Below are 12,211 nucleotides of genomic sequence, written 5' to 3'. Positions count from 1 at the left end.
TTGCATGCGCTGTCCTGCACACACACCCTCCCCAGACATGCACAGCCATCCCTCACCTGCTCACGTCACCACCTCCATATGGCCTGAAGCCCCCGTCTCCAGTGGCACCCCACTCTCCACCCCTCAGCTTTCGTCCCTAACACATAACACCTTCTAGACCCCACGTGGTCTACTTATATACTTGACCGTCCCCAATACAAGTGCCTGGAACACTTCCAGGCATACAACAGGTGCCCAATATTTGCTGAATTAGTCCACACAGGGATTTAATATATGGTAAAGGCATTTCCATCAACAGGGAAAGATGGTGCTGAGAAATCACGTTGGAGCTCTACTTCTTAGATAACAATAAACACACACAAAAATGCCTAGCCCTCTTTCTTTACCACCAAAGTATCTGGAGGTTTCCTCTCTGAGGCTGTGGGTTTTCTCCAGAGAAAACTAGCAGTTCTGCTTGGAAAAAGAGGAGGGATGAGGGTGGTTGGAAGGCTGCTGCCACTCTGAGAAGACAGTCTATTACTCAGATAAGTACGAAATTAGTTTATAAAATCAAGACTTTCCTACTCCCAAAATGTAGAAAGAATGTTCTTGTATTTCATTAAGAATTTCTTGCTCACCTGTGGTTGGCAGACTTTCACATTAAACCCTGATTTCAGCCCCTGGCCTCCCCCTCCCCACTGCCTGGGGTCTGCAAGTTCAAAGCCTTTGGGTCACTGCTTCCAAGAAGACTTCTTAGTCCTTTGAGGGGAGGAGAGGGTCCTTCTCCACGGGAGCGGGGAAAGGGGCCTGAGGCAGAATCCAAGAATCCTGTTTTCAGCCCTCAGGCCAGAAAGGGAGCCCTTTCTATGCAAGATGCAAACCCAGACCCCACAGCAGGCGTGGATAGAACTGTCCATCGACAGGTGAGTGGATAAGCAAAATGTGGCCTATCCATACAATGGAATATTAGTCACCCTTAAAAAAGAATGAAGTTCTGACACACGCTACGACAGGGATGAACCTTGAGGATATTTTGCTACGTGAAATAAGTCAGACAAAAAAAGACACCATTGTATGATTTCGCTCGTATGAGATACCTAGAACCATCAAATTTGGAGAGACAGAAAATAGGACGGTGGACACTTCTACCTTTTGGCTATTGTGAATAATACTGCTATGAACATCGGTGGACCAATACCTCTTTGGGTCTCTGCTTTCAGTTATTTTGGGGATACATCTGGAAGTAGAATTGCTGGATCATATGGTAATTCTGTTACCGTACAGGTGCCATGGGCTGCAGGAGAGAATTCCATTCTCTCCCAGGTTATTGTTTAACAGGTGAGAGTCTCACTTTGGGGTGATAAAAAAGTTCTGGAGATGGACGGATGGTGGTGATGGCCGCACAACAATGTGAATGTACCTAATGCCCCTGAACTGTACACTTGAAAATGGATAAAATGGTAAATTTTATGTATGTGTTACCACGGTAGAGCACTGAATAAAAAATTTTTAAACTATATATCCTTTTATCTAGTAACAAAAAGCCAGTTCTTCAGAGCTGCCTTCCCCCACTTCAGGTTGCGTGGGCCCACCGTGAGCAAGTCTAGAAATTATCCCACAGACACACTGGTGCCCGGGCATATGCGAAATGCCCAGGGCTTTATCGCAGGGCAGCTTCACATCACTGCCCACTGGAAACCACTCACAGGTTCATCAGTAGAGGGCTGGATGAATAAAGTAAGCCAACCATCAAAGGGTAACACATACCTTTATAGCTGATGCCAGGCCCTGTTATCAGAGTTTTGCATAAATTAATTCATTTAATTCTCACAACCACCTAACGAACTTGTCCATGGTTTATAGATGAGGAAACCAAAGCCCAGAGAGGTTACACACAGGTGACAGCTAGCAGGGCTGGGATCTGAACAAAAGGACCTAAGGAGACTGTGACCACTGCCTCTTGAGCTGTGTGATGTCCAGACAATGGAGCCACTGAAAGAACAGTGTACACCCTGCTGCGCGTGTGCGTAAGCCGGGCACGCTCGTGTGCTGCGGCACCGCCTCAGTCTCTGCCGCCACGCTCCTCACGGCGGTGGCCTTGGAGGAGGGGCAGGACGAGGTGGGACAGCGCGCGCTTTCTGTTGATACACTGTTTATATCTGTGATGTGTGCAAAAAGAATTTATAATCATCAGTGTGTGAAGGAAGATTTGTATTTGTCTGTTCCCAGAGAGACTCACTGTTAAATGACGCTGCAGAGAAAAGGAGGCCTCCATCCCCACCTGTAACTCAGAAAGGAGACCCCTGCACTGGCGCCCCTGCTCTGCCACCAGCACGGTGGCACCTTTACAGCCTATTTATAGGACTTATGTTCTAGTACTGGACAGAGAGTTTTCTAGAAAAAGAAGAGGTACCCCGACCTAGAGGGAGGGTGGCCTGAGGACCGGGGCTTTGGTCCCCCCAGTTGGGGCAGTCTGTGGGCCATGACCCAACTCCCCTGATGTCAATCTGTCCATCTGCCCAGCTTCTGCCATCACTAATAATCACTCTCTTGCTCTACAAAACGCCTTCTCCACCCCCAGCTGCGCTGAAGCCACAATTTCTGCAGTTCTCTCTCCCTCAACGTTATCATTTAATTTATTAAAGCAGATAAAATCATAAAGCTATAATTCCTTTCCCTTACGTCTTTTCTTTACAACCCAACATAAGGGCACCATTGTACCTGTACTGTCTCATCGGCAAACTCTAAAATTGGCCCCTATCTAATTGCTGATTTACCCCCATAATTCACATTGTCTTGAGCCTCCCTCCTTAGACGTAACTGATGTCAAAGTCCTGGGAGACTTAAACCTTGCAGTCAGAACGTGAAAACCGGAGGCATCACTCCTGCCTTTCTAATCTTACCAAGAACGTCCTCACCAGTCTTAGGACACACGTTTCTGCTTCCAAGGCCTGTCCTGCCAGACCTCATGTGACAAGGACAGCCTATTTGAGCGGAAATGAACTTTCCGAACTTGGGACTCCAGGCAGTGTAGTTAGGGCCCAACGGCAGGCAGTTTCAGCACCTCCTCCACCCCACAGGTAAGAACACCTTCTGGGCCAGGTTTTCAGTGGTGGAACCATCCCCAAAGGCCGGAGCTGGAGGAAATTACAGGCAGAAAGAGCACGAAGAAGGCTTAAGAAAACAGAAACCGCAACATGTGCCCAGTCCCCTCTGCTTCCCAGACAAAGCCACAGAGGAGCTGTTTGGGAAGCAGGCGCAAGGCTCCCTGGCGGGGCAGAGCTCTGCCCCCCAAGGTGGGCATCCTGCGAGGGAGCCCCAGCCGGCCCCCCTCAGCCACCCGGGCGGTGGTGAGCAGCCAGAAAAGGCTGGGGGCCTAGGCGGGTGACACAGGAGGCCGCGGACAGGTCTCTGGAGCAGTTCGTCCCATTTCGGTCCTTGGGGCTGAGAAGCCAAATCCCTGAACTCGTTTCATCTCAAACGACACTTGGCAGGGCCGATTGGTTTTATGGGAGCTGTGTCTGGACCAGGGCAAACGTGTGGTCAGAGAGGCCTTTATCTGCATTTCTGCACTCACTCGCATTCCCAGACACGCACACGCAGACCAGCGCGGGTTCTGGTACCATCACCAGCCCCCTTTCTCAGGCCCAGCCCCCAAGAGCGGGCTCCTCTGGCTGGCCTTCCCACCAGGGCCGGGTCTGCCTCTGCTCTGATGCTCCGATGCCAGGGTGCCCGGATGCCCACCCACCATCCAGGCAGGAGGCTCTCTCAGCAGACTGTGCTAGTCCTGGGAACCACTGGGAACGTTTGTAGTTTTATGGTAACTTCCTTCCGCCCCCAGGCTTGGCTGACAGCCTCCTCCCTCTTTTTTTCTCACACCCTCTCCAGTCATCAGACTGGAACAGAAATACCTCATTAGCCAATCAATCTCCCAGACAGCACCAAAGGATGGGAAAAGATCTGTAAAACCTTGCCCGTGAATGGCCCCAACCAGCTTCTCCTCCCTTCCACCTTGTAAACCCCCAGGGCCCAGCCAGGGAGGGCGAGGGGGACAGTGGCCTGGGGGGTTAAGAGCTCTCCTCACTGAGCTTGGCCTCTGGGCACCGCCCTGGGAGGTCCAGGCAGCCCTTTAAATGCCCAGGTCCCTTGGGCTTTAGACCCCCAGTGCTCCAGCCCTCCTTGGACTGAGGCAGCTCCAGGAGGTCTAGGCCTGGGCTCACCACTGTCCTGGCACCTTGTATAGAGTCTCTGCCGTGGCTGGGCCCTGCACAGAGGGCTCCCCACCCTCTCTCTGCACCCTGAGGTGGTCCAGTCCAAGGTGCCCTGGGGAAGGGATGCTGTAAAGAATCATCGGCAAAGCCCTGTCACCTGCTGGCACTTGTAACCTGGTGGCCAAGTGCCGGGGAAGCATCTCCCTCGCTGACTTCTCAGGAATGGGGTGTGGCCAGCCTGCCGCCCCAGGGAGGACACAGGCTTGGGACACCCGGAGTTCTGTTTGGCAGGAGATGGTGGGACACTGTGCTTACTTGCAGGGCAGGTCGGCCGTGCACAAGTTCTGGGCAGACTCCTTCTCCCACGCCTCACCCTCCCATCCAGCCGGCTCCATCCATAGAATGAGGAGGTGGCTGGCCAAGAGCATCACGCTCTGAAACAACCAGCCCTTGATGAGTCACTCAGCTTTTGCTTTCCAGCTGCCTTTGGTGAGGCCGGCTGTGGCCGAGGCAACCCTTTGCAAGCAGACCGTCCTGCACGGCAGCCTAGCCGCCTCCACGGCACTGCTTGGGGCTTTGCTGAGTGTCCGTGCGGTCAGGCCAGTTGCAGGAAACCCAGAATGCACTGGAAGTACCTGCCTGAAACCTTTTAGAGGTCTTCATTTGAAAGCGATGGGTTAACGTTAGGGATGAGGTTTGTTATTTCTGGTTGCTGCCACTGGGGGTTCTGCCTAACACGACATCTCTGTACCTCGTTTGGGATGGAGACTGTAATTTCGATGTTTTGACGTGAAATTCCAATAAAGCTAAGTGCCTGAAACCCTTTAATCCTAAAATAGAGGCCAAGAGAGAGACCTGAACCCCTTCTCTTGACTTCTTTCCCATCTCCTCCCCGACCTCGGGTCCCGACAGCCAGGCACGTGGGGACGGGTAGGGGAGCATCTCCATTTGTGGAGTCCTTTGTTCTCCGGGGAGAGGACAGTCGCTTGACAATTAACCCCTTAACTCGCTCAGGGAACAAGATCTCCTCTTCTCACCCGGGTTTCACAAGCCCGCGAACCAGGCCGAGTTACCCCACCAACAGCTCTGGACCGACCATGGCGCTGAAAGAGCAAGCCGTCCTCTCCCACGACTGGCCCCTGCCGGCCACGAATGCCGCCGGCGGTCCGGAGCCCGACGGACGCAACGGCAGAAGGGGCACGGGCTGGGGCTTCCTCGCTTCCACCAGACCAGGGCACCGACGGAAGCTCACGCTGGGCGCCTCCTGTGCTCTGGCCCCCCCTCCGGATGGAGGCATCACCTGGTTAGTGACCAGACCGGCTCCTGTCGGCTCATCTCCTCTACTCTGCCTGGAGGGCAGAGCTCATGCCGTCCCGTCCGCTCACCCTGGGAACGTGACAGGGGGAACACTGAGGCTGGAAAGGTATGCTTCCTGGGGCAGCAAAGATCAGAAGTTGTGCCCCTGAGAAAGTGAGTGCCAGACTTCCCCGCGGGGACATAACTGGTCCAGGTTCAAGTTGACGTGCTCCCTGGGCCCCAGCCAGGCCCCCTCACAGCAAACTGGGTGAGGAGCGCAGGTGTCTCAAGTCTCTTCTGGCTGAAGGACAAGGCCAGGAATCCCTGAGGAGTTTATTACCGAAGAGACAGTCTACACCCTGAAAGGGACTCGGGGGAGGAGAATCCCGAGCCAGGTGGACACACTGAAATCCCGCCTGTCGCTTAGTATATGACCTTGGGGACAGCACTGTGCAGGCCTGACCCACAGGGGGAACTTGGGGAGGGCAGGCTCCCGCACCCTTGCCTCTCCGAGACAGCCAGCCTCTGGCCCCGGGGCTCCTGGCCCCTCGGCAAACACTCCCCCCTGGACTAAGGCATCCCTCAGGAGGTGCCCGGGTCGTGCTGATAAAGCAGCCTAAGTTCCATGACGTGCCCTGGGGAACCTGCCCATCACCCACATGAAACTTTTTTCAAAACAAATGAATCGTGTAAGAATGCAGAGTGCTAGCTTTACACACCTGTCTTCTGACTGACTGGTGGCCACCCTGGAACCCGGCAGCGCCTGCCAGGCCCTGGCCTCAGGCTCCTCCACAGCACGCCCTCCGCAGCCCTGGCGGGAGGTACGGAGGGCCAGCTCGGAGGACCCGCCCCAGGAGTCCCGGAGCCTGAACGGAGCGGGTGCGGGGTGAAGCTGGAGGGAGGCCGCTCGCCCCTCCCTCACCACAGGCACAGCCCCTCCCGCAAGAGCGCCAGCCTACAGACGGAAAGGCAAGCTACCCACAGCTGGCGAGGCGGCGCTCGGGTCCCGACGGCCCCTCCAGGACCGGCCGCCTGCGGGCTGGACCCGAGCTCGGAGCCAGCGCGGGACCCCCGGCCACAGGGCTAGGGGACCAGCCATCTTAGCGCGAAGCCACTCATGCGGCCACTCACCTTGGCCTCAGCAGTTTCTAAAGATGACAAAGCGTGGCTTTAACTTTTCGGAAAAACAAGACCAAAGCAAACCACCAGGCTGGTTGGTCACCCGCAGCCCCTGTGGTGCACAGAGCAGCAGGCTGTGCCCGGGCTTCCTGCTCCGCCGCACAAAGGACCAGACTCACGCCGACCACAGGGAGAAAGAGTCATTTATTCGAAGTCTTCACAGAGAACAGCGTCCTGACATTTCTTCATATTTAAAAACCGAATGTTTATTCTTCCACCAACATGGTGAACAAAAGCACATACAACCATAGGCAGAGCACACGTAACAGCAAAGAACCAACCCGTAGGAACCCTTCCGGAATGACGGTCACTGTTAAGTAACTCTGAAGGTCAGGAGCTCCTAAGGAAGGGCTGTGTGGAGCCGCACGTCCCCCCACCGGCGGGTCTGCGGCCCCGCGAGCGCAGCCCCTGCAGGCGGGTCAGTTCCCTCCCGCTCCGCTCAGCCTCACGCCATCCCGTGACTGCACCAACCACTGTGGCTTCTGGAGCGTTTTAAAGCCATCCTTCCCTTTGGACAGTCCTGAGAAGGTTTTTTTTTTTTTTTAACTTCAAACATTTGTGGGAAAAGAGGCAACATCACCACAGACCCCAGGGTGCCCGATGGTACCTCCATCAGGAGCAGGGGGCCCCACTGTCCTCCCAGGAACAGCAGCACCACCTTGAAAACTACAGAGAAAACCAGTAAGGTGAGAGAAGAATGACACCAGGAGGAGGAGACTACCCTCTTCTTCCACGTTTTTTTTTTTTCCTTTTCAAAAACAGTATTAAATTAGGAAGCAAACAGGAAGAAAAAAAAAAACGAATCCATTACATTTTATTATTAATACATCTTCGAGTGTTATCCTGTACTTCTACCAAAAGGTACTAAAATTTTGGAAAAATCTAAATACAGGACCTATCAATCAAAGTAATCCCACAGAGGTGGTCCCAGTACGCAGAAACCCTGACCTTCTGGAAGCACAGAAACAAACATCCACACGCTGAGGGACGGATGGAGGAGGTTCAGCAGGGCTTCCGACGGGCCTCAGGTATCTTCCATCTTTGTGTGAAAACTGCACTGAACTCACAGGGGAGACTCAATTCAGATTCAGGATCTTGAGGTGGCACAGCCAGGGTGGGCACAGAGGCATCACACAGCCCCGTGGAGACCGTTTACAAGGATGTGCCTCTGACACGGGCTCCACCGTGAGGGCCACGGCCTCTGGGAAGGTCGCCCCAGTGTGCACACTGCTGCCGGCTGATGGCTTTAGCAGCCCCATAATCCTTCCTTTGATGTCCAGGGTCAATGTGATCCTGGTCCCACCAGGGCTACGAGTAGATGCATGAAAAAGAATCTCGCTGTGATCTTTCCTGCAAAGGAAACAGCAATAAAATTTACTGCCCAGTCACAACGGAGGAATTCTTGTAAACGAGTACCTTTGTGTGTGCCTTTGCTCTCGGCTCTGGAGAGAGGGCCGTGAGCGGAGGACAGGAGGAGGCCAGGGCACATCTCACAGCCCCGAGAGGGGCTTTACAGCTGCGCCATGTGCCACTCGCTTTGCTCACACAGGGCTGTGAAAGCCGGCGGCTATAACTTGGGCTCCGTTCACAGGACAGATACTAGAAAGGCAGCCTGTTTCAGCCCCGCACTCACTCCGACTGCTTTCGGGCCGGCCTACACCGTGACAGAGGTGTGCACTGCCTGCGTGGCAGGCGTGGCGCCAATGGGTGGAAGTTCGTTCCTGCCATGCCAGCAGAGCTCTAGCAACACCCACACACAGGGCACATACGCAGGGGCCTCCGCCGCCGGTCGGCTCTGCTGCGGACGCGCGGGCCTGTCTTCGTGCGGCTGCAGCCCCAGCTCCCGAGCCTCCGGGCACTCACAGGCAGGAAGGCTTTGCTCTAGGGCTCGACTCCTGTTCCTGCTGAACTGAGCCAGTGTGTAAAATGAGAACTGATATCAGCTCAGTAGGCACCGGAGGGCGGGTCCAATTGACAGCCCGGAGAAGCAGTGCCTCAGCTGGGAGCTCGCTCGGCCTCGTCCCGCGGGCGGCTGCAGGAGACACAGAAACCTGGACTGCAAATACAAGAGAGAGTTCACCGTGCTCGGAAATCACAACAGGGAGTCTCCTTTGAAAGTACCCAGCTCTACTCACACGCCATCGACTGCTGACGTGGTCTTACTCGACTTTCGTGGTTCACTGGGTTTTAGATTTTTAAAAGAATAATTTTGCAGCTTTCAATACATGTGAACTTTCAGACACCGATGTCTAATTAGCGGATTTATATTTCCGTAGACTTTTGGTATGTTCCTTGCATTCGTAACAAGACAAAGTGCATCCTCGCTGGGGCCAGGCAGGCTCTCGTCCTCCAGAATCGTGCTCGGTCCCCGAGCTGACCGCTCAGCAGCGGCCTCTGCCCCGGCAGGTCCAACTTAACTGTCCCCATCTCACCTTCTCTTCAGGTGCAGAACTTAGCCACTGTGAACAAAGCGGAAACCAGTCACTGTTCACCAATCAGCTAAGCTCTGCACCTCGTCAGAGAGGTCGTCGGCTGGGCATAATGAAAGGGCTGAAGAGCATCTTCCAAGGCTGTTGGCTTCTTCTGTTTCCAGAGAGGAGCTATGAGATGTATCTGTTCCCCGAACTGCAGAGAGAGAGTAACTACGGCTTCTGGAGGAGCAGTCAGGGTCGTGGTTGCGTGGTAATCCCTGGCAATGTGATTTTAATCTTAAGTCACAAATCAGCATGCCAGGAACCCAAGCAGCCAGAGCACTTGGGGGCAGCGCCGCAGGGCTGCCCACACCGCACGCACCAGCTTCCTCGGGCACCAGGTGACAGCACCACCTCCAGGCCTGCTACACTACCAAACGGGTTTTATTTCTGTTCACTATTCATTTACTGGGCGTCCTAGGGGTACAATTTTTTAAAATCAAAGGACTCACAGATGACCATACACATGCCAGTGCAGCTCTGGAAGATGAAATGAAAAATGCACTGACCAGCTGTTCTGGGGTAGCAGGGGGAAAGGGTGTGCACATGACCCTGTGTTCATCCAGAAGGGCAGGGACAGAGGGGCGGTGAGAAAAGAGCAGGCTTGTGACCGGGACTACTCCTTTGCCTGCTTGGGGCAAAAACATCACAATGAAGAACTGCCAAAGCTGTGTAGCCCGCGGCGGTTTCTCCACAATTTGGAACCCAGGGAACATCAAAGGCATAGTCTGCACCACTGCAGTTTCACACACTTCAAGAAACACAAACTCTCCGTGAAATTAAAAATCTGAAGAGAAATACGATTTATCCTGATTACTATATGAGGTTGGCAACACCTAACTGCGTAACTGTTCTGTGTTTTAAACTGGCCCATCGTTGAACAGGCTCTGAAGCTGCCACAGGGGAGCTCTGGGGAAGCCTGCACATAGCTGCTCTGCTACGAGATATACAATCGTGGCAATTATTCCCACCACTTCCTTTCCTGGCCAACATGGCTCCTTGACTCTTCTGGAAGAACAGAACCGGACTTTAGAAAACCTTTCTCTCTTTAGTATTAGAGTTCTTTCAGATAAATAAGACAGTTAAACATATTAGACAGAAATGGTTTTTTATAAGAGCAAAACATTAGAAGCAAACTAAATATCCCACAATAGGTTAAGAATATCAACATAAAATCTTAAATATCCATTAAAATTATAGAGAAGCTATATGACATAAAAATGCTTGAAATTTGATGCTGTTTTTAAAAAACACAAAATTAGACATACCCTATAATATCATGTAAAACCTTAAAGCAAACCAGAGAGTCAGAGAAATGACGTTAGACCAAAAAAACCCACTTATAATCCCACAGTTCTACTTACAAACCTTTATGTACCATTGCTAAATCACTTTTAGAATGCAGAAATCCACAGTTAAAAACTGCTAAAACGTGAACGTAACAGGTCAGTGCCAAGCACATTTAAGAGAGGAAGCAGTTTAAATACTTAGGACTCCCACTCGAGGTAACCTGCCCGCCTGCCAGCAGACACGCAATGTGGAGAAATTCAGGACACCGGGGAGGAAGGACCTGCCAGCCTCGCCCCACCAGGCGGGGACAGCCCAAGGCACCGCAAGTTCTCACACAGCTGCTCACAGCTCAAGGTGTGGGGAACCCACCACACACCCCCGCGCCAGCCTTCCCCTTGAAGACGCGGCTCACGGTTACACGAGGCTCTCCAGCGCACCTTCTAACCAGCTCAGGACGTTCTCCTGCGAATTCCCTCCCCACAAATAACAAAACCGGAAGTGGCCAAAACGGCGCCGAGGAAGAATGTTCCGCCGGGGTGGGTGGCACGGGCTTTCCAGTGGCCGCTCGGCCAGACGAGGTGCCCCCGCACCCTAAGGGAAGCGGCCCTCAGCTCACCACCCGGCTTACTGGCTTACTCAGCTCCTAAGAGGAATCTCAGAGCCAAGCAACGAGAAAGGAAAGAGAGAGAATCACCTCTTTAATATAACATCTCGGCCACCACCTCCGCTGAGGATCTGTCCATCTGCTCCTTGCTCAGCTCGAAGCACCTGCGGGCGAGACGCTGCTGCCGGGCATCCTCACTCACCATCAGCTCCCCGTAGAGGTAGATGCCCATGGCCTGCGGAAGGCACAGAGGCCAGAGAGCTGAAGAAAAGGCAATCGTGTGTCCCCACGCGCTCGAGTGCACAGTCTGTGCTTGTTCCGCACGGACTTGCTGGTCTGGAAGTTACAAAGACCCTAGAAAAGACAGACGGCTGAACAGCTGTACTTCAGGAACCTGCCGTTTTCAATCCCCTTCTCTTTCTTGTTCTTCTCGCTGCAACCCCCAAGGAATTCTTGGCTATCAGTTCCATCAACAGACCCTGGTGGTTGAACTGACGACACTGCGAGCATTTCTCTAGTGATGGCTGACGAGGACAGGGAGGTTCCCATGGTGACTGACCCCCGTGGAAACCCCCGCAGCTGAAAGAAGCACCCGAGGCGCCGTGTGTATGTCACACAGACACAGGCCATCTTCCTAGGAAAGTGTGTGCCTAGCACAGCTGGGGAACGAAGACCACCCCGTCACATGGCGCCATGGGTGGGGAGAGCCATCGGGCCGCCCTGGAAGATGCCTGCTGCTCCAGCCCAGCCTGCCAGCTCCCTTCCACGGGCCCCACGACCGCGGCAAACACTGGCTCTTCTGTTTCGAGAACAATGACTCACATCTGCATTTTTCCTACAGTTTTAAAAACAGCCAGTTATGTTCTGGAAAACCAAAAGATCCACTTGGTTCCGCCTTCTCTCTTGTTCTAAGCTTAGTTATGCTACAGATTACGTTCTCCTGGAGCAAATTAAAAGAAGGATCTCAAATACAGGGCAAAAATGAAAACTCGGTGGTTAGGGGTTCGAAAATTCTTTCCTGAAAAAGCCGATGGTAATCCTTATTTGGCAAAGATCATGGTTCCAAATATACTGCAGTTAATTTTGGTTTTCAGAACAGGCCTTAAGTTGCTCTTACATTTTGTCCTTATACTCCCCTCTCTGTTTCCAAACACCTCTCGCTTCACTGTGCAAATGTGACA

General features: G+C 53.2%; 1 protein-coding gene across 1 annotated transcript in view; it reads right to left on the bottom strand.

Annotated features, from left to right (window-relative positions):
- Positions 1-6,790: 6,790 nt before the first annotated feature.
- AOPEP (aminopeptidase O (putative)) overlaps positions 6,791-12,211 on the bottom strand; it is a 359,663-nt gene continuing 354,242 nt past the window's right edge. The window contains exons 16-17 of the mRNA XM_060155372.1: positions 11,121-11,265; positions 6,791-8,015 (exon numbers count right to left, since the gene is read on the bottom strand). Coding sequence (XP_060011355.1) covers positions 11,125-11,265 — 141 coding nt within the window. The 3' untranslated portion in view covers positions 6,791-8,015; positions 11,121-11,124. The remainder of the gene's footprint in view (positions 8,016-11,120; positions 11,266-12,211) is intronic.

Source organism: Lagenorhynchus albirostris, chromosome 7, assembly GCF_949774975.1.
Source record: "Lagenorhynchus albirostris chromosome 7, mLagAlb1.1, whole genome shotgun sequence".
Classification (NCBI taxonomy): domain Eukaryota; kingdom Metazoa; phylum Chordata; class Mammalia; order Artiodactyla; family Delphinidae; genus Lagenorhynchus; species Lagenorhynchus albirostris.
The sequence above is the reverse complement of the archived record's forward strand: the minus strand, read 5'-3'. Positions and strand labels throughout refer to the sequence as shown.